The sequence below is a fragment of the Pseudomicrostroma glucosiphilum genome (genome assembly GCF_003144135.1).
Source record: "Pseudomicrostroma glucosiphilum strain MCA 4718 unplaced genomic scaffold BCV69scaffold_5, whole genome shotgun sequence".
Lineage (NCBI taxonomy): Eukaryota > Fungi > Basidiomycota > Exobasidiomycetes > Microstromatales > Microstromataceae > Microstroma > Microstroma glucosiphilum.
Window position 1 is genome coordinate 227,848 of NW_020289917.1, and position 27,783 is coordinate 255,630.

The 27,783-nt window shown below is 55.9% G+C and overlaps 9 protein-coding genes across 9 annotated transcripts; 6 read left to right on the forward strand and 3 right to left on the reverse strand.

The window, feature by feature from the left end:
- Nucleotides 1-164: 164 nt before the first annotated feature.
- Nucleotides 165-4,756, forward strand: BCV69DRAFT_311853 (hypothetical protein). The gene has a single exon (XM_025494885.1). It carries the CDS (start codon nucleotides 558-560, stop codon nucleotides 4,668-4,670), a length of 4,113 nt encoding a protein of 1,370 aa, XP_025348493.1. The 5' UTR covers nucleotides 165-557; the 3' UTR covers nucleotides 4,671-4,756.
- On the reverse strand, nucleotides 4,717-8,213 carry BCV69DRAFT_282071 (hypothetical protein). The gene is made up of 4 exons (XM_025492218.1): nucleotides 7,775-8,213; nucleotides 7,592-7,675; nucleotides 6,733-7,505; nucleotides 4,717-6,650 (listed from the first exon to the last, which is right to left on the reverse strand). Exons 1-4 carry the CDS (start codon nucleotides 7,992-7,994, stop codon nucleotides 4,899-4,901), a joined length of 2,829 nt encoding a protein of 942 aa, XP_025348494.1. The 5' UTR covers nucleotides 7,995-8,213; the 3' UTR covers nucleotides 4,717-4,898.
- A 141-nt stretch (nucleotides 8,214-8,354) lies between these two features.
- On the forward strand, nucleotides 8,355-10,173 carry BCV69DRAFT_258432 (P-loop containing nucleoside triphosphate hydrolase protein). The gene is made up of 6 exons (XM_025490644.1): nucleotides 8,355-8,513; nucleotides 8,597-8,675; nucleotides 8,746-8,825; nucleotides 8,902-9,162; nucleotides 9,242-9,692; nucleotides 9,775-10,173. The coding sequence occupies exons 1-6, from the start codon at nucleotides 8,425-8,427 to the stop codon at nucleotides 9,931-9,933; spliced, it is 1,119 nt and encodes a 372-aa protein (XP_025348495.1). The 5' UTR covers nucleotides 8,355-8,424; the 3' UTR covers nucleotides 9,934-10,173.
- On the reverse strand, nucleotides 10,095-11,649 carry BCV69DRAFT_258435 (hypothetical protein). Its single transcript, XM_025490645.1, has 2 exons — nucleotides 11,131-11,649; nucleotides 10,095-10,524 (listed from the first exon to the last, which is right to left on the reverse strand). Exons 1-2 carry the CDS (start codon nucleotides 11,632-11,634, stop codon nucleotides 10,390-10,392), a joined length of 639 nt encoding a protein of 212 aa, XP_025348496.1. The 5' UTR covers nucleotides 11,635-11,649; the 3' UTR covers nucleotides 10,095-10,389.
- Nucleotides 11,650-13,365: 1,716 nt separating this feature from the next.
- On the forward strand, nucleotides 13,366-16,489 carry BCV69DRAFT_268941 (S-adenosyl-L-methionine-dependent methyltransferase). Its single transcript, XM_025490877.1, has 3 exons — nucleotides 13,366-13,934; nucleotides 14,018-16,062; nucleotides 16,159-16,489. Exons 1-3 carry the CDS (start codon nucleotides 13,446-13,448, stop codon nucleotides 16,403-16,405), a joined length of 2,781 nt encoding a protein of 926 aa, XP_025348497.1. The 5' UTR covers nucleotides 13,366-13,445; the 3' UTR covers nucleotides 16,406-16,489.
- Nucleotides 16,490-16,639: 150 nt separating this feature from the next.
- Nucleotides 16,640-19,158, forward strand: BCV69DRAFT_167423 (hypothetical protein). The gene is made up of 3 exons (XM_025489478.1): nucleotides 16,640-17,424; nucleotides 17,503-17,564; nucleotides 17,639-19,158. Exons 1-3 carry the CDS (start codon nucleotides 16,822-16,824, stop codon nucleotides 18,810-18,812), a joined length of 1,839 nt encoding a protein of 612 aa, XP_025348498.1. The 5' UTR covers nucleotides 16,640-16,821; the 3' UTR covers nucleotides 18,813-19,158.
- Nucleotides 19,159-23,267, forward strand: BCV69DRAFT_167375 (hypothetical protein). The gene is made up of 2 exons (XM_025489476.1): nucleotides 19,159-20,188; nucleotides 20,263-23,267. Exons 1-2 carry the CDS (start codon nucleotides 19,505-19,507, stop codon nucleotides 23,050-23,052), a joined length of 3,474 nt encoding a protein of 1,157 aa, XP_025348499.1. The 5' UTR covers nucleotides 19,159-19,504; the 3' UTR covers nucleotides 23,053-23,267.
- A 108-nt stretch (nucleotides 23,268-23,375) lies between these two features.
- BCV69DRAFT_282075 (hypothetical protein) lies at nucleotides 23,376-24,687 on the forward strand. The gene has a single exon (XM_025492219.1). It carries the CDS (start codon nucleotides 23,571-23,573, stop codon nucleotides 24,513-24,515), a length of 945 nt encoding a protein of 314 aa, XP_025348500.1. The 5' UTR covers nucleotides 23,376-23,570; the 3' UTR covers nucleotides 24,516-24,687.
- Nucleotides 24,688-25,082: 395 nt separating this feature from the next.
- BCV69DRAFT_248092 (hypothetical protein) lies at nucleotides 25,083-27,675 on the reverse strand (the record flags this gene model as incomplete). The annotated part of the gene is made up of 2 exons (XM_025490276.1): nucleotides 25,083-27,440; nucleotides 27,505-27,675. The coding sequence occupies 2 exons, from the start codon at nucleotides 27,673-27,675 to the stop codon at nucleotides 25,083-25,085; spliced, it is 2,529 nt and encodes an 842-aa protein (XP_025348501.1).
- Between the last annotated feature and the right edge of the window lie 108 nt (nucleotides 27,676-27,783).

The following is a 27,783-nucleotide window of genomic DNA, read 5'->3' on the forward strand; positions in this document are numbered from 1 at the left end:
GTCCACCGAAGCCCCCTGGGATCGTTGTATATAGCCTCGTAGACCAGAGATGCGCGTGATGCCCCCCGCGAGGTCTGGCACGGTGGAGGGAAGAAGCGCGTGGTGGCTGCAGCCGAGGCGAGCGAGTGTCAATCTGAAAGTGTTGCTCTCCCTTGCTGAGCCACCTCGCCGTATCATCCCTCTTCGCCATCGCTCATCTGTCTGGCTCCAGACAATTCGAGACGGAAGAAGCTCAGACATCGACACGAGCATTACTCCGAGCCGTCATCGCTATCGCTGCCGCTTGCCGGCCACCTCACCTCACCCAGATCTGGCATATCCAGCCGCGGGCGGGAACAGAAGCTGCTCCTTTGTGGGACGCAATTACCCCTGATCCTCTTCCGTGCCTGATCAGAAGGAAAGGCCGGACAGCCAGCCAGCTGCGACAGGACTCGACCCTCTGTTCGCCTAATACTTTCGGCAGCTTCTGCAACATTCACACCGCATACTTGCGTTGACTTCTGCTGCTCGTCAGTACGCAAGCGACAGATGAGGCAACAGTCCTCTCCGAAGCAGCAATGATGCGATCGGGCAGCGGCCAAGTCAGCAGCGCTGAATCAGAAGATGCGCATAATCGCCAAGCTGCGATGGCACCAATCTCAGGAGCTGCTTTGTTAGAGATGCCACCAGGCCGCACCTCGAAGCCTCTCTCTCCAACTCCACACACTGTAGGAGACAGGGAGCGGTGCTCCTCCATAGCCTCTGCCTCTTCAGCACGTACGGTCTCCCAGTCACCCATCACTTCTCGATCAGACTCTTCTTTGATGCGCATTTCACCTTCCTCGTCATCACCCTCGTCTCTGCGCCCTGCTCGGAGTCCTCGCTCCTCGCCAGGGACGGATCGGCGCCCGTCTCGACCGCTCACACTCTCAGAGGAGCTGGGCGAAGGCGAGGACTATGTGGGTTACTATAGTAGTCCGCGAGGCAGTATCGTGAGCACTGATAGTAGGAGTCCCTCACCTGAAGCTAAGAGGAAGAGACGCTCGGAACGGAGGGTGGAGGGTGGAAACGGCAAGGGAAGACATCGTAGAGCTAGTGCGACCGTGGGAGCGACCATTGTCATTTCGACTGGCGGGGCGAGTAGCCCGTCAGAGAGTCCCATGAGAAGCTTGCTCTTCGATGGAGCAGCTCGATCGTCCGAGTACTTCAATGAGGCTGATGATGCCTCGCCCAAATTCAAGCCATCCCGAAAGTTGGCACCCGAGGTTCAGCCCACGGCACCGTTACGCCAGGCCTCCCTGGCTATATGTCAAGGGGCAGCATCGCATGTACTGCACTGGCTTAAACGCTTCATGCTGGACTTCCAACGGGCCCTGCTGCTCATCACGCGGGAGCTGTGGGAGTCTCTGGTGCATGTGCTGCCGAATCATCTACAAGAATCGCATCGCACAACACAAGCTTCGACTGTCGTACCCTCAACACAGTTTCGCTGTGCTTTGCCCCAATTCAGGACACCAACAGCGAACAACTACGCAGAGAAATTCAAGTATGTCATCTGCACTTCCTTCCTTCTGACGTCTTCGCTCTCAATCTCACTCTATGACTCGTCGCGAGCAGCGCCAACAAGGCCGACTGCAGCAGACGAAGTCGACAGGGAAGATGCCCAGTACGTGATGGAGTGCCTGCCGAAATCGGAGAGGACGCAGCACAAACGTGTCACTGTAAACACCTTCAGCGGTCGCATTATCCAAGATTTCAGCTCAGCTTCTGGATTGGTCACCGACCCCGATACTGGCTTCGGCAGGCAGATCCGAAACGCTACCATCATCGCAAGTGCTCTACTCTGGCTCTTCTCTCCTTCTGCCGGCGCATGGGGTCGTACAGTGCTTCTCATGACGGCCTTGAGCTGGTCTACGGCCGTTGTGCTCGCCCACTATGCTACATCGTCTGGCGAAACAGTGACCTTTGAAGTCACCAACCACGGAGGAGGCGTGCCCAGCTTTGCTCTTCGGTCAGCCATCGAAAGGAGACGAACCTGCGCGAAGCTCCTTGCAGCTGCTGATCGAACGGTGAAAAGTAGCCAGGAGGCTGACGTGCAATTCAACAAGACGCTCACAGCCATTCAAGAAGTCGAGCTCGTAGCTCGAGGCTTCAAGATTACCCATCCCTTGCCACCTATCTCTCGAATTGAAGCGGCTGACAAGGCGAATCAAATTGCATCACCGGTGCGAAGGAGAGGATCTCTGTACACTGCAGGGGCAAGCAGCTCGGAGCGCATGGGCAGAAGCTACAGTATGAGCGGAGCTACAGGGGAGCCGGCAAAACGTCAAGCGCAACCTGAGATGCGAAGGATGAGTCGTCTCCGGCAAGGTCTTCTCGAGGGCTTAGAGGGAGCGAGGCAAGCATGCCGCATCCTGCTAGCAGGTTTGGAGCCCCTCGCCGAAGTGGAAGAGCTCTCATCCCTCCGGGAGGTCTATTCGCTGAGCGATCCAACTATCGATGGCCCGCACCCTGGCGAGCAAGCTGGGTCTCCCCGATCTCCTCCTCGTAGCGATGCGGAGTCTCGACGGGGCTCCATGTTGCTTCCACTCCTTACAGGTACTGTGGCGCTTGAAGACTCCGCCTACACCTCCGAGGCAATGGTCCCGAATGGCTCAAAAAGGTCCAGCTGGGGACCTGTGTCTGCTTCCCGAATGAATGGAGGCTTGGCCTCTGCTCCTGCAAGGTATGGATTGGGTTCCGCGACGACTGGGTCGGCTGAGGAAAGCTTCAATGATTCGATTGCCTCAAGTGATTCTCCTCAGTCAGTACGGTACAGCTCGCAAGCCGAGGGTGGCAGCATTTCCTTGTCAAGGACAGGGAGTCTCCTCAGAAGGAGGCGTGGTAGCCACTTCGAAGGGGAGAACGGGTGGTCCGGCAGTGAGCCTGCCAGCGAGACTGTGCCACCAGGGACGGTTCCCGAGCCACGTTCGGGGCGAGGGAGCCGACTGAGCTACATCGTAGAAGGTGTAGACGCGGCAGGACCGAACGAGTCACCGATCTCGAAGCGGCTCAGCTATCAAAGCACCGAGTCGCGGCCAGAGTCAAGACTGAGCGCTTCTGCCATGTCAGACCGCCGTGACTCGATCGGAAATTCTACCAGGCTTCTTGCTTCACCTCAGTCGATGCTTGATGGTACAGCTCCATGGCAGAGCCCACTCAGGCACCAGAGCAGCTCGAGAAGAAATGGAAGCCTTCGTGGCGTAGGCGTAAGCCCTATCGCCCCTCGACCGCCGAGCAGTCTTGCGGGAAGCTTGCTCGGTCAAGTCGAAGAGCCTCAGCAGCCCCTGTCACCGCCAGAGGACCCATTGAGTCTGTTGTCGCTACGTCAAGCCTTCGAGGATATGCACTCCCTCCGAAGGCACGCTCTATGTCACCTGCTCGCCCTCAAATTCGCCTCTCTGTCCCTGTTCTCTGCTCGCGACTACTGGCAACAAGTCGAGAGCTTGATGAGGGACTTTGCAGAAGCACTGGACGGCATACGAAAGCGCATGTCAGTCCTGCTCGATCAAGAGCTCAACGGCGACAAGCAGAATGGCGTCACTTCACAGCTCCCGCGGCAGAGTGAGGCTCGCTTACCGACTGAGTCGGCAGTTTTGCCGGGATCCACTGGTCTCGTGCCCTTCACGGGCTTCGAAGATCGTTCGCAGGCGCTGGCCTCGGCCATCCGCTCCATTCAGGTCAAGCTCCGAGCCTGCGCCGAAGAGCTTGCAATGGCTCACCCTCCCGCTCTTCACGGCCCCAGTGTCAGCTTTGCACCATTTTCAGCAAAGGATGTGAGCACGATTACCGAGAGCGAGGCTGGGACTCGAAAAGAGAATGCCGAGCGCATCTGGGACAGTCTCAAGGACGACATCATGTCCATTACGCAGGAGTGGGAAGGAGGCTCGAAGATCTTGCGAATGGAGAAGAGGCGGGGAGAAGCGGCGCTTGCTGCTGGTGCTCGGAGTAGCACTGGATGGAATGGTCATGTCGAGGGCGCAGGCGCTCTTGGGCTCTCGCAGATTGAGACTTCGCTAGCAGAGGGCGAGGAAGAGAATGCTACGACATTCAAGGACGTGCCTTACCTCCTCGGTCCTACCTCGACCGAGCGCAGCCTCCTCACAAGCGACTCGGACGCCTCAACCTCAGCCCCAATCTCAACCTCAGGCCTTTCCCCGGGTAGTCCCTCGCTCCCCACCTCTTCATCCGCATCAGAAGACTTAGACCTCGTCTCCCTACTTCTTCAAAGCACTTCCCCAGGGCATCTTCCCCCACCAGGCCTCGAAGAGGTCTTCGAATCCATCACTGGCATTGCAGGCAGTCTTGACGCCGAGAACAGTCGAGGCGGTGGAGCAAAGGGGAAGATGAGTCGCGAAGAGAGGATACGAGCAGTCAAAGAACAGAGGGAAGAGGCGAAGAGGGCGCAGAATGCCATGTTGGAGAGTGAGACAGGAGGTGGTGGGCTGAGAGCTCAGGCGGGTGTGGTGACTGAGCTAAAGGATGTGCTGGATCAATTGAGACAGAGGAGAGAGGCGGGAGCTGCAGCTGCGGGGGAAAGACAACAGCAGCCGGCTCAGCCGCTCCAGCACAGTGGGGAAGCAGGAGCGCCAGGAGGGGCAATGCGGAGAGGAGTCGTTGAGAGTGAGAGCGGAGCCGGGATCGCTTTCTGAATATCTTTGTCACCTTGCAACACAGATGGAACACTGTCGATACCCAAGCTACAGACTGCTCTAATTATTGAGTTGAACATTGCCAGGTACGGAGCGTGAGACGTTCGTGGTCATGATACAAATCTGATGATGGGATTGAAGAATGATTGGACACTTTCTCTCTGATCCCTGCGATGCTGCTGTGATGAAGGGCTCGGCTTCTTCCCCTCGAGCATGTACCGCTACTCGTCAAGCCAATCCCGCCCTAGCCCTCCACTCATCCTTGACCCTCCAAGTCCCACCCCTCTTCGCTCCAGCTTTCTCCGCCGCGAGTCCCAATGTATTGGAAATGGCGACCTTGGTCACGGAGCGCACCTCCTTGTACTGCGCCGCGAGCTTCTCCAGGAGGAACATCTTGGTGTCGGTGCTCCCCTCGACGGCCTGCAGGACTGCCGCTAGATGCTCGTCGGGGACCAGGGGACCAGACTTGCCTCCCGAGCCGGTGGCGGGTGCAGCTATGGGCGTCGAAGAGGTGCTGGCGGTCGCACTGCCGACAGCTGACAGCGGCGCGTCTGCGCCATCTGCCACAGCGCCGCCGTTCAGGAACGCGTGGAGGCTATTCTTCTGCGGGCTCGTGTTGGCAGAATGGCTGGGGCCTTTGAGGCCAGAACCGAACTTGGTGCCTCGCATAGGGGACCCGTGAGGCTTGGGAATAGCTGGCGCAGCTACTGGCGCGACAGGCTCGGCTGGTGGAGCAACGGCAGAGAGGTCCTTGCTGATGAAGGTGAAGGGGTCCAGACCGACGTAAGCATCGTTGAGGAACTCCATTTGGTACTCGGCGAAGGCAGGATGGGCCTCTTCACCAAGAGCAGTTGACCAGTGTGGTCCGATCGTGAGAGGCGTTAGCTTTGAGGTGAACTTCTTCGCCGTCTTGACCTTCTTCTTTTTCTTCTTCGCACCTGCAAAGGGCAGGGGCAGAGTCCGTTTGGGGGCATTGCCAGTAGGAGGACCAGCAGCCTTGAATTGAGGGGTACCAGTGCTCGCAACGTCAGAATTCTTTTTGGCACTGCTCAGCTTGCCATTCGCGAGACTTCGACCTAGAACGGGCGAGAGAGGGTTGCCCAGTGGGTCTACCTCGATGATATCGCTCATGGCATCGTCGATATCTCCGCCCTCTTCATCCTCTTCAAGATCATCTACCAGCCAGTCCGCCATCTCGGACTCGTCTTCCGACCCAGACATCGCATCTTCCAAATCGTCGTTATCATCGCCCACCTCCTCACCCTTTGCATCGTCCTCTCCGTCCCCGCCGTCTTGCCACTCGGCATCAGAGTCATAATTGTAGTCAAGAGCTACCGGGTCTTGTCTGAGAGGCCGTCGGCCAGAGATCAGATTGGACGGTCGGGTCCAAGTACCAAAGTATGCTGGCCTCATATCAGTCGCGAACTGCAAAAGCTTGACTGGGACGGCTTTGCGGCTGCGACGATCCTTGAGCGTCTCCAGAGCATCGTGGGCTTCGGCTTGAGCGGCCGTCGTCATCAGATCAGACTCAGCCACCATCCTCATGGTGTCTCTGACGCTAAGACGTGTGCGCGGGCCAGTGGTAGAACGCTTCCGTGGCATGGTCTTGCAGACCGTGAGAGCGAGAAGTTCCTCCTTACTCAGACTTCGCGAAGATGTTAGAGCCTCGTCAATAGATGCAGGGGAAGCATCTGTCGCAAGTCGATTGACAGGAGCGACGTTCTTGTAGACGATGGGCACAAAGGTGCGTTCGAAGTCTGACACTACCAATGTCACGGGAGAGACTTGTGTAGCAGAAGCCTTCATCTCCTTGCTGGGTGAGGCCGCCCTCCCAAAGAAGCCAGACATCATACTGGCGGCCTTCTTTGTCTGCTCAAGCTGCTTCTGCTTCTTGGCCTCTTTGGCTTCCTTCTGCTTCCTCCTCTCTTCCCTCTCCGCTTCTTTACGTTCTTTCTCTGCTTGCTCCTCTGGCGACAGTTCCTGTGAAAGGCAAAAGACGAGCTTTGAGGGTCAGTCGGCTGCTGTCAATCAACATCTCAGTGCAGACACACGCATTGCTCACCTCGACCTTCTTCTTGCTTGCTTTGGCCAAATCAACAAGTCCCCGTTCTGGGCTTCGGCTGTCTCGAGGGATGGAGACGCTTCGCCTCTTTTTGGCGGAAGCAGGCGGACTCTTATTGTCGGCCACGTCGAGAGTCATCCTGTCTGCTCCAGCTGCTGATGTCTCGCCATCTTGCACAATTGTTGCGGTGGAACTACCGGCAGCATCTGCCAGCTCGTCCTTGACGTCAGACATCGCTTCATCTGTCTGTCCGGCTGCCTCCAAGGCTTTAACTTTTGATGCCTTGGCAGAAGTCTTCTTCTTGCTGCTCAGCAGAGCTTCTCGCCCCACCACTGACAAGGCCTGGAAGATCTCTACTGCTCGCGCTCGTGCCGCGATGCGTTCCTCTCGGCGGGCCAAGATCTCAGAGAGTCGTTCGCCTTGGAGCAGTGAAGAGTCCGTCACCTCCCATCTCCACAGCTGCAGCCCAGCAGGCAGATCATCGGAATCGCTGGCAGAGGTAGAAGAGGAGGCTACATCGGAAGCGTCCAAGCCGTAGTTGACTCTTTGCGCAATACGAGAAAGCGCACTCTCAATTGTGTCTAGCGGGAGGACGTCGATTTCGGCCTGACCATCTTGTGACCCCATGACTCTCTGCTTGATGAACTTCGAAAGCTCAGCACTAGCCTTGTCATTTTCTTGCGCGAACTTGGCGATGACGCCTAGATGTTCGTCTGGCAGCTGTGAAATAGGTTCCTTCTGTGTCTGACAGAAGCGCTTGAGCTCAGTGAGTCCTGGCAAAGGGAATCGAAGTGTGTGTCAGTTGGCCTGCACGAAGATAACAGATTTGTGGTTCAAATTTTCCCCTGTGTCACCTCACCTAGCAGGACTGAGATCTCGTCGAGGAAACTCTTGGCCTTCTGCTTCAGGATGAGCTTGCCATTCCTGATTTGCACTGGCTCAGCTGTGATCGTGGAAGTGCAAGCAAAGTGTCAGCTCTCTCTGGTTCAGCGCCGCACTGTCTACACTCAAGCCTGCAGCGATGACTGAGCTCTGTACTCACCTGCCTGCTTTGCCTTCTTGACCTTTGGCTGCTGTTGCGTTTGCTGTTGCTTATTGGTAGACTCTGTCGCCTTTGGTCTCTCGGGCGTGGTGATCTCCCAGGGTGCATCTTGGGTACCATTCTGGCTGCTGACAGGCTCTGCTGCTACCTCGTCTGCCTTCCTCTTGCCTCGTGTTGGCGTCGAGGGTGCGTGGGCTTCCTCGGCGTCGCCAGTGCCCATTGTGTGGTTGTGGTGGGCGAGGCGATTGAGGTCCCTGTCCACGATTGGGTATTGTGAGAGTACCTGACTCATGGGGCGGGGTGTGAGAGCCGCCTCGCTGAGTATGTGTGTGTATGTATGATGATGGTGGCCAGTCTTGAGTCTTTGATGGATGAGTATGGTGTTGAGTATCAAGTGACAGGGGTTTTGAGGCGAGGCGAGGCGTGAGCGTGTCTGTCTGTCTGTTCCTGGTGTGCGCTTGCGCCTCGACGGAAGAAGCGTCACGTCCACGTCGCGAAAAGTGAAATGGCAACTGGCACGGCCATTTCCAGGCGCGCACTTTCACACTCCGACCAACGTCCTTCGTACGCTGCTCCATCAGCACCACCTCGCCGAGGACGACTCCACCTTGACCATCGTCACCGTCGCTGAGCGCATATATACCCACAACATGTTCTTGCCACGGCAGAAGAGCAAGTCTACAAAGGACCCAGAGAAGGCAGCACTCGCAGCAGCCAACAGACCATGGGTGGAGAAATAGTGAGTACATAAGACCAGGCGCATGGCAGACGCACATGAGACATTGACCAAGCTGCCCGCTCTCCTCCCACGCTACGCTACAGTCGGCCAAAGAGCATCGAAGATGTCACAGCTCAGGACCATACGGTCAATGTACTGAGGAAGACGCTCATGTCCAGCAATGTGAGCACAATTGCGACAAAGATGCCTTGACAAGACAGTGCGGACGCTCACCTTTGTCTCTTCCATGCAGCTGCCACACATGCTCTTCTACGGCCCACCTGGGACAGGAAAGACTTCCACCATTCTCGCACTAGCGCGACAGCTATTTGGGTGAGCCCACCGGCAGACTGCTAACTGTCATGCTTGACTGAAGCTGACCTCAGCCCATCATCCCAATCCCCCCAAGCCCTGAGCTCATGAAGTCTCGAGTGCTCGAGCTCAATGCTTCCGACGAACGAGGAATCTCCGTCGTACGAGAAAAGATCAAGAACTTTGCAAAGATTGCTGTAAGCAATGCGGATGTCGACTTCCCATGTCCGCCGTATAAGATCATCATCCTCGACGAGGCAGACAGTATGACGCAGGACGCACAAAGTGCCCTCAGGAGGATCATGGAGCAGTATAGTAGAATTACGAGATTCTGTCTGGTATGCAACTACGTGACAAGGTGAGCAGGTTCTTCTGGAATCGTGAAACAACCAACAGAGTTCATCCATACTGACTCGGCTCATGATCCTTTTTTCCAGAATCATCGAGCCGCTCGCATCTCGTTGCAGCAAGTTCCGCTTCAGGATGCTCGACACAACGAGTACAAAGGACCGCCTTGAGCTCATCGCCAACACAGAGGGCGTCAAGTTTGAGGAAGGCGTCTTGGACACCCTCATCAAGACGTCAGACGGAGATCTGCGCAGAGCTATCACCTACCTCCAGTCCGCCGCACGGCTTCATAATACCTCGAACTCGCAGCGCTCTGCTATCACGCCGGCGAGTATCGTGGAGATTGCTGGTGTGATTCCGCCCGAGGTCATCGTTGAGATCGGTAAAGCTGCTGGGTTGGAGCCGCCACCCGATGCAGAGGGAGATCGGGTCATGGAGGAGGCAATGGGGGATGCTGTCAAGGGGAGCTTCGAGGCATGTCACAGAGTGACGAAGAAGGTGGCCATGGAGGGCTATTCGGCTTCCCAGCTGCTGATCCAGGTGAGTCGCGAAGACTTCAGAGTCCTTGCGCATTAACGCTGACTCCTTACCCCGCCCTCCGTTCCTCTTTGTCAATCTTCAGCTACACGACTACATCATCGAGCATCCCACGCTGCCCGCAAAGAACAAGGCCAAATGTGCACTTGCCTTTGGAGAGGCAGACAAGGCGCTCGTAGACGGAGCAGACGAGGAGTTGCAGCTGCTCAACTTGACCCTCAAGCTGCTCAAGAGCTTGCAGTGATCTGGCGGCGAGGCGTGGTGAAGCGGGCATTCGAGCACGTGCGTGGGATGGAGGGCACAGGGAGGGACGGAGGACAGAAGGACCGCAGCGAGACGGCCTGCATTGTACTTGTACAGTATCACTCACGCAACACAGGGACATAGTCTGTTTAAAAGCCACATGACATCGGCATTGACAGTTGAAGGGACGGTAGCGCTACCATCAGATTCGAGAGACCAAGAGTAGGCAGTACGTTAAATTCGGGCGAGGAGGATAAAATAGCAGTATGATAGAGAGGCCAGAAGAACGAGGGAAGGCAGCAAGCGCAGCGCGGTGGTACATCAAGTTTACAGTGGAATGGTCAAACATAAGAATATAGAACAGGCAGGAACAGAGTAATGGAGCGCAAGAAAAGGTAGCAGCGCAACTCAAGCGGGGAGTAGGTTCGCTCCGCGGCGGGCCATTGTACCGACCGACCTAGCGCATCTCAAAGGCCTCTGAGCTCCTCTTCTCGACATGTCGCAGGTCGAGCTGCTGGTACGGCTCGGAGTTTTCGTGATAGTAGAAGGCCGAGATGCGCCCACTGTCCATCGTCGTAGAGACTGGGGTTGCCTCGTCTGCACCTGACCTTGCTCCGGGACCACGAACAGGGGCTGCATCTCCCTCACCGGTCGTGCTGCCTGGAGCAGCAGTGCTGCTTGGGACGTCTGTCATGAGCACATCGACGGTGATGTTGCCTCTGCCAAACTGGGTCCGAGGGCGCTCGCCACTTTGTGCTCGAGTAGCAGCAGCAGCAGCAGCCTGCTCCGAAGTCGAATTGGCCTCGTCGATCCCGAGCCCCAGTCGTCTACTGCGCCAGAAGACTTCCCTTTCCAGAAGCTCATTCTCGAGGGCAGTCCGACTGTCAGACCTGGCGAGGGCGGCGGCGCTCTGCGATGACGATGGGGAGGATTGCATGGCGTTTGCTCGGACGATGTCCTGGATAGGCGTGGAGATGCGGCGCGAGGTCCCCGTAGCCCCTTCGGAATCGTTCGAAATGAAGCCGCCAACTGGAGTGTTCTGACTGCCAAGTCGTCTTCGGCTGACTGGCGTTCGCGTCCGCGGGCTACCTCTTTCATCGCCCGTCGTCGTGCGCTCTGGTGGGGCACTAGAAGACGTCGAAGTAGTTGGGACGAAAGGAGATGCAGTGGCCGAGAAGCGAGTCGAGGAAGGCTCGACGCTGCCGCCTATCCATTCAGAAGGATCTCCCAGCCAAGCACAGACGTAGTAAAAGCCGGCAAACGATGCCCCGCTAATATCCCTCACTCGCCAGTCGGGTACCAAGAACCGCTCCTTCCATCGCATGAACACAAAGGGCTTATTGAGGTGGTTGAACCTCATCTTGTCCTCTGGTAGCGAGCGATGTAGCGTCTTAAAAGGGCCGAAGCGATTCCAGTGCTTCATGTCGTCCGCCTCTGTGGCTCCCCAGCGCCCAGTGACAAAGCCATGGTCTTTGCCGATGATCTCTGCTGTGAAAAAGGTCGTCAATTCTGGCCAATCCTCTGTCAGACCACGGATATTGAGATAGCCCTCGAGGTGAGAATTGTTCAGATCAATATTGAGGATCTCTACTGTCACCTCGTAGGAAAGTCTGCCGGACTTTTGCGTCCCGTTGTAGATCGAGCCCGGGTATAGACACCCCCGTCCCTTGGGCGGCATTCGTATCCTCGAAATATCTGCCATTGGATCAGGACGCTCAGGCTGGAACCAGAGTAGCTTCGAAGACCACAGAGGCTCACGTTGCCGCACCATAGAAGCGATATCGGTCAATCCAGAGCGAGCCGCTGAGGAGCTGCGAGACATCGTCGTCGATCGCGCTGGGTGATGATCTGAGCCAGAAGTCGTTGACAGACGAGGCCGGGTCATGGCAGAAGGACCTGCGACATTGTCGTCATGGGTGAAATCTTGCGCATATCTCGGCGCATTGTTGCCACTAGCAAGCGCTGGCAACGATGTCCCTCTATGGCCAGACCCGGCTCTAGGCTCTCCGTCAGAATTCCTCGTCGCGGGTACGCAAACCACAGGCATCTCAGCATCGGAGGTGGAGCCTCTGGTAGAGAAAACTTGGAGAGTAGGGCTGCGTTGACTTCGAGAGAAGCTGTCATCGCGGGTCCTTCCCATCAGAGCCGATTCGGCTACCGGACCGGAAGCGACAAGCTCTCTGCCTCTCGAAGGGGAGGAGCGCCTCCGAGCCTCGGCCTGGGCAGCGCTTGATGCATCTTCGGCAGTATTCCTCGACATAGACCCGATCCCACTGCGAGAGCCACCTGCAATGGAAATGGAGAGCGCAGTGTCGTTCCTGATGGCATTCGACGAAGCGCCACCATCATTGTTTGCGCCTCGGCTTGTCGCAGCTGCCGTTTCCCACGTGAGAGGTTCGCGTGGAGAGTCAATACGAGATGGTATGGCAGAAGTAGATGGCATATGCAAGTCACCGTCCAGACCTGACCTTGGAACTTGATCCGCAAGATTTCCATCTGTATCAACGTCCATCGCATTCTCGGGATCGGGGCGAGCAGAGCGTAGTAGCGCCGGGTACGCTTCTGAGCATGCTTGGCATATCGGGCGCCCATCCTCGGTCGTGAGGTTGGCAGGCACAACGACGTCGCTAGCACTTCCGGAAGCAACTTGAGGTGCATGGCCGGTGACTGGTACCTCGAATGCGTGGCTGCCAACATTGATGACTCGTGTTGCGGCAGCCGGAGCGGGCAGAGCATCGGCAGCTATTGGGTCGAGCTGCTGACCACAAGCGGCGCAATGCTTCAAGTCGGCGTTGTGATCGGATGTTGGCGGCAGTAATTCAGGAACGATTGGGTCTTGTCTTGTTGACCTGGACCGCTGGCGCTGCAGGCGTGGCGATGACGAGGATGCCACCGAGGAAGAGGGAGCCGCCGATGGGTCGCCATTGTCCGCCAGGCTGGATGGGCCAGGGGCGGGCGCGGACGGCCCAGGTGTCATAGCTTAGGTCTCGAGCTCAGACAAGTATCAATTGTACAGTGTTGCGGATTCTTGAAAAGTATGGAGGAGGGATATGGAAGGCTGTCTTAGGAGGTGATCGCGTGCTTTCTGTTGCAGCCTCGCTGACTTGAGGTGATAGCGATGGCAGCGCGGTGGAGGGATGTGCAAAGATGCGCCTAGGAGGATGCGAGCGCCATTGAGACGTACGGCTGGAGTGGTTACGCGAAGTCGTCTACAGTCTACGAGCTCCTGGTATCAGCAATGATGGTGTGGAGTGGTACGGGTGATGGTGGTGGTGGTAGACTCAATGTCGGCGTCGTCGTCGTCGCCTGCCTCAGTCGGCTGATGCTCCGCTCCATCTTGTTCAGCCGATGGAATTGGCACTCCGCTTCCCCGCCCGATTTTTGATTTGCTGCAAAGGCGAGAAGATGTTCGGACGACCAACCATTACTGCCAAGCTGCATCTCCATTCCGCATACATTCACCCCACTTCTTGCGTACCTCAATAGTCGCTATCATCATCATTCAATTGAGCCATGTCCAGGACTAAGAAGAGGGCGCCCGGCGGAGGAGGCGGCGGGGGTAAGAATTGGGGAAAAGGCGGTAAGAGAAAGGCACCGGGCGGACAAGGTGGACAAGCAAATCAGCAGCAGCAGAAGGGCAACGATGGCTGGTCTACGCTCGACATGAACAACAAGCGCTTCGAGGCATACTATATGGACCAAGGCATCGTGCCGCAAGAAGAGTGGGAAGCATTCATGGACGCTTTCCGCCAGTCGCTGCCCACCACCTTCCGCTTCACAGCTGGCAAGACAACCACTCGTCAGCTCATTACTCAGATGCAAGAGAGGTTTGTTCCTGAACTGTCCGGTGTCGAATTCGAGGGTGAGCCAGTGAAACCACCTCAGCCTCTCAGCTGGTATCCCGAAGGGCTGGCTTGGCAGGTAGATGTTCGCAAGTCGGTGCTCAGGAAACAGCCTGATTTCCAAAATTTCCAAAAGTTCCTGGTCAATGAGACAGCAGTCGTGAGTCCGGAGGCAGGATTCAGGATCACGTCCCGGTGACACTTGCTGACTCCTTTCACTGCTCATCAAATTCGATCTGTCAGGGATCTCTCTCGCGACAAGAAGCCGTCTCAATGATCCCACCCCTCTTCCTGGACGTGCAGCCTCATCATCTCGTCCTCGACATGTGCGCCGCCCCCGGATCCAAGACTGCTCAGCTGATTGAAGCTCTTCACAGCCCCATGACCTCTTCGCCGGAGCATTCCGATCCGTGCCCGCCTGGCCTGATCATGGCAAATGATTCCGACGTTAAGCGAGCATACATGCTGGTACACCAAGCTACAAGACTGCCATCGCCCAATCTCTGCGTGACCAACGTCGACGCCGGAGCTTGGCCTAAGATACAGGTACCGTGGAAGGGCCAAGACCCTTCGAGTTCAGTGGTAGTCAAGGATCTGAAGTTCGATCGGATTCTGGGAGATGTCCCCTGCTCGGGTGACGGTACTCTCAGAAAGAATGTCGCAATTTGGAAGGAGTGGACCACTACAAACGGGCAAGGCCTTCATCCTCTCCAACTCCGCATTTTGCTGAAAGGTCTTGGATCTCTCCGTCCCGGAGGCAGGATGGTCTACTCGACTTGCTCCCTGAACCCCCTTGAGAATGAGGCCGTAATCGCTGCAGCTATAAGAGAATGTGGAGGCAAGGATGGAAACATTCGCCTGGTCGACGTCTCGAATCAGATCCCTGAGCTCAAGAGGGCTAAGGGTCTGACTACATGGAAGGTCTGCCCCGGAAAAGGAAGGCATCTGTTCGATGGAAGCGCCAACAACATGCAGCCCAAGCAAGAGCCCAAGTCTGCCAAAGCAGACAAAGCAGCAACAGCAGGAGAGCCTGCGGAAGAAGACGAAGATGCCGCCTTCAACGCTCCAGAGCAAACCACACATCGAGACGATACAACAGCGGAGAAAGGTCCTGAGCCCACTGCTGAATCACCCGGATACAGGCAGACCCTACCTGCCGTACCATGGGTGGACAGCTGGCAGCGTCTGAAGGAGCTCGACCCATCGATGGCCAATAGAGTGCCCAAGTCCCTTTGGCCAGCAGGAGATGAGGCCGAGCTCGGTCTCGAACGCTGCATGAGAGTGTACCCACACTACCAAAACACTGGTGGCTTCTTCATTGCCGTTCTGGAGAAGAAGGGTGCAGCAGATGTCGAGAGTCAGTCGGCAGGTATTGCACGTGCAGTCGAAGCGATGGACAATGGGGCAGCAGGACCATCATACGGAGCATCTAGCAAGCGCGCTCTGTCTCCTGCTGATGATACCGAAGGTCAGGAGGAAGGGGGAGCGAAGAAGGCAAAGGTGGATGAGGTCCAGCAAGTGACGGAGCCCGGTACTCCGGCAGCAGAGGCTGCGTCATCATCGAAAGTCGATCAGCAGCAAAAAGATGCTACCCCTGAGACCACCTCTAGCGCCCCTGCCACTGCCGAGCGCCAGTCGTCTAAGCAGAAGCAGCGCGAGACCGACAGTGGTTATGGTCTGCCAGGGGGCACACCGTACAAGGAAGATCCGTTCGAGTTCATCCCGATCACGAACGAGCAGGTCATCAGCATACACAAGTTCTTTGGACTCTCTTTAAATTTCCCCTCCCGCAATCTCATAGTGAGAAACGCCGAGGCCAACCCGCTCAGGACAATTTACCTCGCTAGTACAGCTGTGCGAGGCCTCATCACAGGTGGTGGGCAAGGAATGGGAGTGCATCGTCACTTCAATCCAGTCAAGCTGCGTCTGCTCAATGCTGGCACAAAGGCATTCGCAAGGCAGGAGTCAAACAAGAGCGGCGATTTGGAGTGCAAATGGCGAATCATCGGTGACGCTCTTCCTCCCATTCGACCGTACTTGGCTTCTACTTCGGTCATTGCTGCCACGCTGACAGATCTGGCCTTCCTCTTGTCGGAATACTACCCAATCTTTGACCGAATTCCTGCAGGCGACTTCAAGGAGACGCTGAAGGACCGGAAGATGGGAAGCCATGTGATGGACGTGGCTCCCAGCGAGCACGAGAGCATTGTACTGAAAGAGGGGATCGATCTTCCAATTTGGAGGGCCGGTGCTTCCGTGAACCTGATGCTCGACAAGGCCGACAGGAGGTGAGTTGTCAACCCTGATAAGTCAAGTCGTTGTAGGAGTATTTCTCGTAACTGACAACAGCATCACCTCGCTCTCCCTTCTACGCCTTTCTGCAGTGCCCTCTCTTGCCGCATCTTCGGCAAAGACGTCTCCACCAATGCTCGAATGAAGCTGGAGTCGAACAAGGGTGCCGTCAGCACAGCTGCACCGCCTGCTGAGCTCGCAGACGAGGTTGACACTGCTGCTGCTGAAGAGGGAGCTGACAAGGCACAAATGCTCAAGACTGAAGTGTCGGAGGAGCAGGGCGCACCAGCTGAAGCAGAGGCTGTGGCAGATGTAGCTGGGGAGGCCGCACAACCGTAGCCGTCGTGGTACTCACCAATTGTACAGCCGTTATAGGCCTCCGGTAGAGTCACTTTTGCATGCAATGGATATTTGACTGCACACAATGACCGTCTTTTGCTTCCCCCGCATCTACGAGGTGCCGATCTGCCACTGCTCTCCCCACTTCCGTTCCGCTGTTTCGTGTGGAGGGACACCGTGCGTGCGTGAATCAGGGTCCTCCTTGCGGATAGGGGGCTACCCTAATGTCGGGATGCTCCCGTACTGCGATCTGTGCAACACGATGCAGCTCTTCTGATCGACAGGCAGTCAGGGGGTATGATCAGACCTCAGAGTGAGCTACTGGAGAGACGGTGAGAAACTATCCCTGGATATGCATACACTTTTGCCCATTCTCGTCCTCTTGCATACTCTACATTCTTCTCCTAGGCCAAAGTATGGTGGCTCACAAGCGACCTACACCGCTATCAGCGATGATTGGGGCCCTATCGTTCGCAATCCTCCTCTTCTGCCTCTTTGATGCCCGGCCAGTCAAAGCTATCTGGCCTCACCCAACTTGGCTGAGCGAAGGCGCGATCTCGCGCAGTCTAGACCCCTCCAAGCTCAAGCTCACCTCCAATGTGGCTCTGCCTCCAGACGTCCAAGAAGCCTTTGCCAGAACAATGGACAACATCGCCCGCCACTCCTTGCCTAGCCATTTGCACAGACCGAGCTCGACAGGCAAAGGGGAGCAGGTTTTGGAGGTGCACCTCCAGGTCGCTCCTTGGGGACACAAGCAGGAGCAAGGAATTGGAAAGAGAGGAGCAAAGCAATCTTATCTGGGCAAAGGGAACCGGACTGGCCTGTCGAATATAGCCGCCGAATCAATCCAGAAGCTCGAAGAGTTGGATGAGAAGTATCACTTGATGGTCCCGCAAGAGGGGAGGATCACCATTGGAGCTGCGTCGGCTCTTGGAGTCTTCAGGGGTCTCACAACTCTTGAGCATCTGGTGTACGCTTGGGACGGTCACGCTCTTGCGATTCCTAATACGCCCGTGAAGGTAAGTTGCAACATGGTGATGTCGGCGCCCTGGGGAACGGGCGAAATGCCTGACGTACCTTCTGTCTCTTTTTCACAGATCAAGGACGAGCCAGCTTATCCATACCGAGGCCTCTTAATAGACACTGCCCGCAACTACTAGTGAGTCTCATAGCCGCATCTGCCCTTTTCCGCTGCGTAGAAGTCTCATGTCGCTTCCTCCCTGCTTATGCCAGCCCAATTGCCGCACTCAAGCATCAGCTCGATGCAATGGCTTTTGTCAAGATGAATCAGTTCCATTGGCACATCGTAGACAGCCAATCGTTCCCACTAGAGCTGCCCGATGATCTGGCAAAATTGAGCAAAGCAGGGGCTTACAGTGCCCATGAAGTGTACTCGGCGGCCGATGTTGCCGACTTGGTCCAGTATGCCGCTGAGAGAGGGATCAATGTCAACGTAGAAATCGACATGCCTGGACATACCTACGCAGGGGTAAATGAGTTCGACTCCTCTCTGTTGTCATGTCCAGACATATCGCCATGGTCTGTGTATGCCAACGAGCCTCCCTCTGGACAGCTCGATCTGAGCAACTACAAAGTCCATGACTACGTCGGCAAGCTTCTCACTGCTATCTCGAAGATGTTTCCGAGTCCATACGTCTCGACGGGTAATGACGAAGTCAACCTGGCATGCTACAACGTGGCTAATAACAGCGACATCGATGAGAGCCTTCTCAAACCCTTCGTCAGCAAAGCTCACGCGGTTCTGAAAAGGCACGGCAAGACGGCCATGGTCTGGGAAGAAGCTGCTCTCAACTTTCCCGAGACTGGGAAAGCCTTGCTGCCTGGCACAATTGTCGAGGCATGGACTACGCCTGATAACGTGGCTGCAATCTTGACAGCCAATGAAGGCGTCAAACTCCTGCATGCGCCATACACACACTTCTACCTGGACTGTGGGCGCGGGTCATGGCTGACGAACACTACAGCAGCTGCGTGGTGCGAGTATGTTCCCTGGGGCAAGATGTACACTTTTGATCCCACGGAAGGTACATCCGAGACAACTGTGCACAGGGTCATTGGAGGCGAAGCTGCACTCTGGAGCGAACAGAGCGACGCAGCCAACGCGGATGGTCTAATTTGGCCAAGAAGTGCAGCTGCTGCAGAGGTCTTTTGGACGGGGCAATCAAAGTCAGCGTGGAAGAGAGCAAGTGCGGATATAGAAGTGTCCGATGTCGTGCGAGACAAGGATCAGGCGAAGGAGGGTGACAGGAGTGTCAGGAATCTCGTCGAGGCTACCCCCCGCCTCGCCGAGCTGCGTGACAGGCTTGTTGCCCGCGGAGTCCGCGCTGAACCTCTGCAGCCCCGCTGGTGCGTCAGCCACCCAGAGTCGTGCATGTCACCCGCCTGAGCGCCGTCTGGATGATAATCGCGGGGTAGAAGCCACGGCTTATCCTCGGGAATCTTGTTGGCTGGGCACCCGTGAGTCTTTCCCAGTGTCTGTGCCCTCGCCGGGGCTGCTATCTCTAACGGGGAAACCTTGTAGTCTAGTACACCAAGAGGCGTGTGGCTTTGAAGACTGGTATGGACCCCGTTGCATAATGGGCGTGGCTTTGTCGCAGGATTCTCCGCACCGTCGTGCCCACTTCCGTTCAATGATTGCCCGTCGTCGGCGCCACAATATATTTGCCAATTGCCAGACGCCGATGCTTCTACCTACCTCTTGCAAGTCTTCTGTTTTGCTCAGCTCCAGGTCCTTTCTCCCAGGGACGCTTCGTCGCTTCCATTGACCTCCTCGTCTGCGTCAGGGAAAGACGGGCTCCTCTGCTGCGTCCTTGGCCTTGATTAGTGAACCTGCCACGCGCTCGCGTCTCACCTGCTGCAAGGTTTCTCAGCACTGCACGGGACCACAATTCCCTCGGCACTTCCCTCCTCTCTTACGGCCATTGCCGGTTAGCCCTTGAGGGTCATCCTCGTCTTCTGTTTGTCTTGTATTGGCCTCCCTCTTCCCTCTTGATTCGTCAATGACCCTCGGTTCGGTGGAGCAACTAGTGTTTCACGTCTAGTGGAACCAAGCAAAAGGACTTGCCTCCCTTCGGCCCAATGACAAATCCCCACTATTCAAGGATGGACACGTACAGACCTCAGCCGCAATACCATACCTTCGCGGAGGAGTCGGCTGTTGCATCTGTCTCATCTCCCTCAGCCTTCAGCGGTGGGCCCTATCCACCTCCTCGACTGCCTTCGCCTACGCCGAGCGCCCCCAGGTCGTACAATCCCCGGGAGCGCTTCTTCCATCCTGCGCAGCCTCCCACTCCATCAAGCTCGTCTAGCGGTGGTCAAGCGCCTGCACGCCCCGGCTATACACATCTGCCACCTCCCTCTCCGACTGCGCCCTTTCCTCCGCACGGGGCTACATCGTCCTCTGCGCCTCAATCCAGACGATTGGTTCCGCCATCTGGATTGATCCCACCCTTTGGTCCTAGACTACCACCTCTGTTCAGTGGGCCACAGTACGACAGCTTGGGGCTGCGTCAGTCAGAGCCTTCGTACAGCTCTTCTCCAAGCATCATGCGGCCCGAATTGCCCTACAGCCCTCATGACGCTCGAGGCGCAGGTCCTTCTGGTACACGAGGAAGCGAACCAAGAGCCTACCATATCAAGGACGAGGACAGCGCTACAGACGGCGGCTCACCGCCGAAGAGGAAGAGGGCAAAGACCGGCACTAAGATCACGAGGAATCGAAAGATCACCTCTTGCTTGCCATGCCGTGAGAGGAAGCAAAAGGTGAGTTCCGGCTCCAGCACTAGATGTGGAGCGAACGACAATATCTGATGCTTGCCTTGCGTGTGTTTCCGCAGTGTGATCGAACCCACCCCATCTGTCAGAAATGCATAGACGATGGGAGACAGTGTGTCTATGCAAAGAACGAAGATCTGGATGGTGCTGTGTCTGCCAGTCCCCAAGATACGAAAAAACCCAAGGTTTCCTCGATTGGTCCATCTGATACCGAGCAGAGAGATCCTCCTCGTGCGGCCTCTTCTAGTGGTGGACACTCAACCTGCAGCCATCAAGATTCCGAATTCCTGACGCAGAGGCGAGAAAACCTCGCGAGACTATTCACAGCTGCCAGAGACAGGACTCTTGACTTCGAAAAGAGAGTCGAAGCCGCAAGAGCAGCAGCGGTCGCAGAGGTTCTGTTTGCGGAGAATGAGGTTCAAGACCTGAGAAGAGATCACTTGGTACTGCCGACGCGACAACAGGTGCAGCATCTGCTGGACATCTACAAGCAGGACGTGGAATTGTTCAACTTTATCGTGCTCATCGATCTCAACCGATCTCGTATTGGCGGCTTCCTCGACTGGTGGCACTCAAATCCTGTCACTCTCCCGGTAGAATCTGATGCTCCACTTGCACCACTTGTTCTCACCATCCTTGCCCTTGCCAGCCAAGCTAAAAGGACAAGAGACTCGGCCAATGCCCCCGAAGGCTCACAAGCGGGGTCAACGCCCGTTCCCACAAGCAATGACAAGTACCTGCCCTATCTCTCTTCCGAGCGCGTCCTTCTCGAGACAGCTGGAAAATGTATCAGCTCCCTCACGATTGTTTGTCCCTCATCGTGGAACAGCACATATGCGTCTCCGTTGGATGTGGTCAGAGCAGAGGTGCTCAGAACCCTTTGGCACATCGGAGAATGCCACTTGCAGTATGCGGCCATTTGCATAGCTTCCGCATTGCGTCTAGCATACGCAGCTGGCTTGCACCGCGACCCTCTACATTGGAAGAATGTGGGAATGGGTCCTTACGAAGTGCAAGTGCGGCGAAGCACCTGGTGGAACGTGGCCTTCCTCGAGACTTTCCACTCTCATCGTATCGGACAGCCTTCTCTTATCACCCCAGGGACAGTAGACACCGAGCTGCCTACCAACTACGATATTGTTGCGGAGCAACATGCGCGGGCATCGTTGATCCCTATGACTCGCAAGCGCTTCTACTCGCTGGTGACTCAACTACACGTGGCCCAGCTGTTCTTGCAGCACAGCGGAAAGGTATTCCTCCTGAACCTGCAGCCCAACGACATTGTCAAGGGGCTGAGCGAGATCTACAAGCTCTGGGTTGCTGGAATGCCAAAGGAATTACAGAAGCTGTCAAGAGAGACCAACTCGTCCGACTCAGCGTACCGGCCAGGCTTCAATGAAAGTGACAGCGGAGACAGAAAAGATTTCGGCGACGAGACCGACGAAGAGGCCCAGGCATTCCGATGGTCGATCTTCCTTATCCGGATCCAGAAGCTCCAAGGCTTGCTCAACGTCCACCGCCCTGCCTGTGAGGTAGGGTCTGGCTGTGTCGACAACGATGCGCAGGCAGTCTCTAGTCTACGGATCTGTCTAGAAGCGTCGGCTCGTTTGGTTCACCTTTGCCACCAGGCTATCATGTGTAGGCCAGCACCTCCTCATCTCCTCTTGGGTATTATCTCGTACTACAGTTTCAATGCGGGCGCCGTGCTCGCGAGTCAGTTCTCTACTCAAACGGCATACTCTAGCATCTGTCGTCCTGCCTTTCAGAAGGCTTTGGCCGTGTTGGATTACTTGGCAAAGAACCAGGCCCTAGGAAACGTGTCCGAGCAAGCGGAGCGCTACTGTGCAGCCGTGAGAGAGATTGCCGCTATCCCAGAGATGTTCCAGAAGAAGCTCACTTCAAGCAGCAGTCAGAGGTCCTCTTCCCAATCGGAGCGCGCAGAACCTGAGGCTCCACATGGACAGTCGAGCAAGCCTGCAGAGGATCACGCCGCTCCTCCTCGTCTAGCCTCTCCCGTCCCCTCCGCCCCCGGTGATAATAGCACGTCTTATAGCCGCAATGCAGCACCACAGCTCAATTACGCGCACGGTACCTTTGCCTCTTCTTCCCAGTCTCGCTACGACCCGGGACAACAGCAGGGTCAGGCGCAGGGCAGTGAGGCTGCCACTGGACTCGTCTATGATCACCAAGGGCAACCTCAGAATGCAGTCATCGCGGCTCTCCCTGGTCCTCCCGATCAATTCCTTAGCGCAACTCGTGCCAAGGCCTCGAGTAACATCACTGACCGTCCTCTGCCTGGGCGCAACCCGTTGAATTACAGTTACTTTGGCTTCCCTCCAAAGGCAGATCCGCACGATGCCTCGGCGCTTGCAACGGAGCCTTACTACGAAGCAGTCATGGCTGCCGTGCCAATGCCCAACGATCTACCGAAGCCGGATGACAGCGCCTGGTTCGACACATCTGGCAACGCCATGTTCGCGGGTGGAGCTCTCCTCTCGGCGTCGACCGCATCACCGTTATCCGCAGGAGGCGGGCTCGCACATGGAATGCCTTCTGATTCTCACCAGCAGCAGCACCAGCAACAACAGCAACAGCCGCAATCTCAATCTCAGGGTCAGGGTCAGCAGTACAACACTTTCCAGCAGTATCCTCCCAACGTGGGCGAGGATGTCGACTTGAGAGGCATGGACCCTCACGATCTTCCCGTGGGCGTGGACTGGCCCTTGTTGGGAGACTTTGTTCAACGAATCCTGCAGGGAGAAAATGTAAGCGATATGCCTTCGGAAAGAAGAAGCGGTCAGGGCAGAAATCAGTACAAGCTTGGAGGAGGAGCTAGCACCATGACCGATTGAACGTATCATCCTTGTCCCCATGACTCGTCGGTTCGGACCGACCATCTCTCTCGTCTTTCGTCATTTGTATTTTGCGGAACAGTCACGCGTCAAAGGAAATTGTTGTCATTGTTTTTTATCGTTCTTCCCTTGTACCTGTCCACCAGCGCCGCAGTCTTTGTCAACGTGTTGGTGCAATGCAACTCTATAGCTCGCAAGATTCGCCATACTGGCATGTGATGTATGCTGTATTGAGTCGAGCAGAGGAGGTGCTCAACATTTTCGCAGACGACCCTTTGCAACATCACGGGCGCATAGGGTACGCACTAGGAACGGTGCCTGAGCCCAGGCACCGTTCTATTGGTACGGCTGCAGATTGTTTCCAGGTCTGTGGTCAGGAATCTGGCACATCCCCCTCTTCTGATTCGAGCCACACTACCTTCCCCTCGACGTTCTATACTTTACCTACAGTATCGCTCCTTGAGACATCGCCCTAGCGTCCACGGAGCTAGACACCGGCAATCGCTGACTACTGTACTATGTTCCAAGGGAGTGACGACGTTCTCCTGACGCCGCAATCCGAGGACAGCTGCAGCGACGGAACCACAACGGGCAACATGGATGAGACTGCTCATGAAGAACAGCATCACCGTCTCTGCAAGGTATTCGAAGAGCGCCGTGCGGCACTCATCGCTTCCTTGGAAGCGTTGGATATGTCCGCGACTCGTGCGAATGAGCCAAGAGATCTTGTCAAGAGCAACATTCACGTCCTGGCCTCGGAAACCATCGACACTTTGAAGAAGAAGTTCCCACCTCCATCACTTACCTCAATGGAAGTCGTTGACGCGGCGACTGGCATCAACGCTACGGCTAATCGGGAAATCGCTGAGTCTCCGGTCAAGCTGCCTGGTGCAGAGGAGCCCGCCTTCGACCCAGCACCGGCCTTCAATCTCGAGCTGCTCAGCTCCTTCGACGGCAACAAAGACGAGTATGGCACCTGGGAAGCCAAGACAGAAATCGTGATGAATGCCTACGCGGACCCTGCTTGGCAAGCCGCCGTTCTGACCGCTCTCCCCTGCAAACTCAAAGGCGATGCTGCCTCCTGGCTCGTGGTCCGCTGGAAGGCTCTTCAGAAGAAGTCTGCCTCAAGTCTCCATCATCCTAGCTGGGAGACGGTTCGGGATGATATGCGACGATACTTCCGACGTCCGGAAGAAGAAGCCGAAGAACTCGCAGATGGTATCGAGTGGGACCTCGAGAAGCATAGCGCAACGACCTATCTCACGACCAAGCTAGCAGGATACTATTCCATGCATGAATGTCCCAGTGAGGAGCGTCTAATTGCGAAACTCCGAGCGGGTATGCCAGAAGATCTGCAGCGATACGTCCCTACCAGCATAAAGAAGTTCGATGAGGTTTTTGATCTCTTGATAGGTCAGGAGCCAATTTGGCGTCGAACAAGCGGTGACGGTCAAGAGGACTAGGCTTGCACGACTGGCACCCATTCTCAGCAGCGTCGCTGACAGCTGTCCAGTCTCCTCAAATGACTCGACGAAAGAGGGTCCCGTAGGATCAAGGGCCCACGCGATGCGTCACACCCCACTCGTGTCAGTGCCATATCGTCACTTCGTTTTCCCGTTTGAAACAGCCATCCAGCCACCTTGCCAAAATGGGCCAAGTCGAATACAAACAGTCTACAATTGATTTCGGCTCCTCCCATTGTTCGATCGTGTGAGTCTCTCCTGTGTGACTACTATGAGGGTGCGAGCACTCTCTTTGCCACCTCTACCTTGGCTATGGCGAGTATTGTTTGCCAATAGCGCTCGCTACCACTGCGCTTCGCAGGGTGCTACAATACCGACGAGGAGCTGATACGCGTCACATTGTGTGCTGTCTAAAGTAGTGACATTTCAGGAAGAACGATGATTGTTGAGGGTATTATATGAACATTAGGGGAAACAATCTAGTCCAGTTAAACGTCCATGGAAGAGAAAAGGAAGATGAAGGGAGTGACAGTGACTATAGTACACGAAGAGGAATCTATGGACACTCTAAAAGGAGAAGCGCAGCAATTGAGGGTTAAGGACGAGGTGGTAGAGGACATGACCAGAAGTGAGCGCCACGAGGGGCCAGTAGACGAAGAAGCCGCCATGACCCTGCCATTCGATGGGCAAGACGTCACCAAAGACGACCCCCGTACCCGCGAGGATAAGGAGACAGAGCACGAGCATACCCCAATTCTTCTTGAAGATAGCAGGAATCTCTCGGAAGAAATTGGAATCTTCGAGGTCCTTGATGGTAGACCCCCACGTCATGTCGTAGGAAACCAAGTGGGCGATCAGAGCGGTAGAGACGTGGTACGAGACGCCGCTGAAGAAGACGATCATGAAGAAGAGCCAGGAGACGTGTTCGATCAAACTAGTGGTAAAGCTTACGGCTTGAGCTCGATACTTGCAGATAATGTAGGCCACGTTGCCCAGGGCGGAGAATACGACCATGACGCTGACCCAGACCTTGAAAGGCTCCATGAATGCGTGATCCAACGTAGGTGCGAACCAAGCCTGGCATAGCGTCAGACCGATAGTGAGAGGAAAGGCAACGGCAATGGCGTAGTAGGAGAACATGTACGAAGCGCTTCCGAACTTGGCGTGGGTGGGAATCTGCTTTGCTGTGACGTAACTGCTGAAGAGATGAGTAAAAGGCCCCTTGTAGATCCATTGGTAAAGAGGGTGAAAGAGGAGCTCGGACACGCCGAAAGCGTACTTTTGCCATCGGTTGAGCTCGTCTTGCGCTGTGAGCGAAACTCCTTCCAGGAAGCCATTGTTGGAGTAAGTGGCCCATCGAGTAATGTAGCCTGCCATGAGCAGACGCATAGAGATTTCAAAGTCCTCAGACACCGTCCATTCAGCCCAGATCGTCTTGATGCCCGTATCAGGGTCTGGCGCAGCTACTTCTTGCATGGCCGACCATCGGAGGAACGCGTTGTGGCCCATAAATGGAGCTGTGTCACCATTAGCAACGCAGTACGAGATCGAGAAGTTTACGTTGCGGGTAAAGAAGCCGATGCCTTTCTCGAAGTAATTGTTCTCTGTGACCAGCATGACACCTGAGCAATGCTGCAGAATGGCCACTTCGGGGCATTGCGTCATTTCGGAGGCAGCGTCCAGGAAACAGTCCTCTGGCACACGAGTATCACAGTCGATGAGCAGAATGAGCTCGCCGATACGAATGTTGCCGGACGCTCTCGCTAGGGGGTGCGCTTCAGCCAGAGCATGGGCTAGAGCATCGTCGTAGAGAGCCGTCTCGTCTGCGTAGGACCAGCGCTCGAAAAGCTCCCCAGAAGTGGGTCGCCAAGCAGCCAGAAGCTTTTCCACAGCAAGCGAGAGAGCGCAGGTGAAGTTCAGGTTAGAGGCCTTCTTGAAACGTCCTTTGCGGACGTAGCCATCGACACTGTGTCCCGGACGAGCGACCCACGCTACATGGTGCAGATCGTAGAACTCCAATCGCTTGTTGCGCTCCTCTTCATCGACTAGCAGAAGTCCATCTTCAGAAACCAAGATCGAGGCAGAGCCGCCTTGCAGCTCATAAGTCTGAATAGCCTTGTTCAGCGATTCGATCGTAGGCGCAAGGACGGTCTCGAGAGATTCCTTGTAGACGGGCATTTGAATGGTGACGTGGGGCAGACTGCCTCGCATGCGCTCAGGTGGAACACTTGAATAGTACCTAGAGTTCGTATTCATCTGTCGGACGGGACCGAGCACCATGCAGAGACCACCAATGATGTTGTCGGCAAAGAAGAGGATGACGATGAAAAGGCCGGGAGCAGCAGCTGCGATCGCCCATCGCAGCCATTTTCCGTCGACGGCTGATTGGATGATCAGTGCCCTGAAGAAGAGCGAGCAGAGGAAGATGTTCAGAGCAATGGCCAAACCATGCAGAACAGCGGCAATGACGACGGTGTGGCGCTCCTGGTGAGTTTCGAGAGCCTCGATGTCCCCAGTCTTCTCGTTGATGACCTTGGTTGTGATGAGCTTCTCGCCTCCAGCGCCGATACGGACGCCTTCTTCCTGAAGAGGTGTAGGGTTCGAGACTTCACGGGAGCATCCGTCCATGCCGACTGCTGAAGCAGAGATAGCGCCTCCGGTAGCCTGCTGCCAAACGTAGCGGACCATCTTCGACTCGACCTCTTTTGCCACCGTCATGAGCTCTTCGACCTTGTCTGTCCAAACGAGCAGTCTTGCTTCGCTGCGAACGAAGGCAGCACCTTGCGCTTTCTTGGCGCTCGCTAGCTCTTCCATGGTGTCGATCATCTGGATACGATGCTCTGGTGCGAGAGCGATTTCTTCGGCGTCTTCTGGCAGGCTAGTGACGATACCAGCAACGACGGTGGATGTCACGGAGACAACAGCCTGTATAGTCACGAATCGCATGTCAGTACAATGCACTCAGAACTTTGAATGTCATATTACTCACGGTGACGTTGAGCAGTGCCAATGCCTGGATCCATGGCTGTAGACGTGGATCGCCAGGAGGAGAGCAGACGTACCTGCCCTTTGCCAGTCGCAGTGCGACTCCGTTCCAAACCATTGGGTTGTCAGAGAAGAGTCGCGCTCGTTGGGCATACCTGAAGAGAGTCTCCGCCATGATCTCGTAGGCAGTCTGCCTTTGCAGGGAAGACACGTTGCCGTGCGTGACCGTGCTTGGCGTCGTACCTTGAAGGGAAGGGGATTGAGAGCGGAAGCTATGACCATA

Coding starts and splice junctions, on each gene's coding strand:
- BCV69DRAFT_311853 (XM_025494885.1), top strand. CDS start 558: ATGATGCGATCGGGCAGCGGCCAAGTCAGCAGCGCTGAATCAGAAGAT.
- BCV69DRAFT_282071 (XM_025492218.1), bottom strand. CDS start 7,994: ATGGGCACTGGCGACGCCGAGGAAGCCCACGCACCCTCGACGCCAACA. Junction 7,676..7,774: donor CAAGAAGGCAAAGCAGGCAG/GTGAGTACAGAG, acceptor CCACGATCACAG/CTGAGCCAGTGCAAATCAGG. Junction 6,651..6,732: donor CAAGCAAGAAGAAGGTCGAG/GTGAGCAATGCG, acceptor TGCCTTTCACAG/GAACTGTCGCCAGAGGAGCA.
- BCV69DRAFT_258432 (XM_025490644.1), top strand. CDS start 8,425: ATGTTCTTGCCACGGCAGAAGAGCAAGTCTACAAAGGACCCAGAGAAG. Junction 9,163..9,241: donor GTATGCAACTACGTGACAAG/GTGAGCAGGTTC, acceptor CCTTTTTTCCAG/AATCATCGAGCCGCTCGCAT. Junction 9,693..9,774: donor CTTCCCAGCTGCTGATCCAG/GTGAGTCGCGAA, acceptor GTCAATCTTCAG/CTACACGACTACATCATCGA.
- BCV69DRAFT_258435 (XM_025490645.1), bottom strand. CDS start 11,634: ATGGCAGATATTTCGAGGATACGAATGCCGCCCAAGGGACGGGGGTGT. Junction 10,525..11,130: donor CTGAATGGATAGGCGGCAGC/GTCGAGCCTTCC, acceptor GGTGCAGACGAG/GCAACCCCAGTCTCTACGAC.
- BCV69DRAFT_268941 (XM_025490877.1), top strand. CDS start 13,446: ATGTCCAGGACTAAGAAGAGGGCGCCCGGCGGAGGAGGCGGCGGGGGT. Junction 13,935..14,017: donor TGGTCAATGAGACAGCAGTC/GTGAGTCCGGAG, acceptor TCGATCTGTCAG/GGATCTCTCTCGCGACAAGA. Junction 16,063..16,158: donor CTCGACAAGGCCGACAGGAG/GTGAGTTGTCAA, acceptor GCCTTTCTGCAG/TGCCCTCTCTTGCCGCATCT.
- BCV69DRAFT_167423 (XM_025489478.1), top strand. CDS start 16,822: ATGGTGGCTCACAAGCGACCTACACCGCTATCAGCGATGATTGGGGCC. Junction 17,425..17,502: donor TTCCTAATACGCCCGTGAAG/GTAAGTTGCAAC, acceptor TCTTTTTCACAG/ATCAAGGACGAGCCAGCTTA. Junction 17,565..17,638: donor GACACTGCCCGCAACTACTA/GTGAGTCTCATA, acceptor TGCTTATGCCAG/CCCAATTGCCGCACTCAAGC.
- BCV69DRAFT_167375 (XM_025489476.1), top strand. CDS start 19,505: ATGACAAATCCCCACTATTCAAGGATGGACACGTACAGACCTCAGCCG. Junction 20,189..20,262: donor GCCGTGAGAGGAAGCAAAAG/GTGAGTTCCGGC, acceptor GTGTTTCCGCAG/TGTGATCGAACCCACCCCAT.
- BCV69DRAFT_282075 (XM_025492219.1), top strand. CDS start 23,571: ATGTTCCAAGGGAGTGACGACGTTCTCCTGACGCCGCAATCCGAGGAC.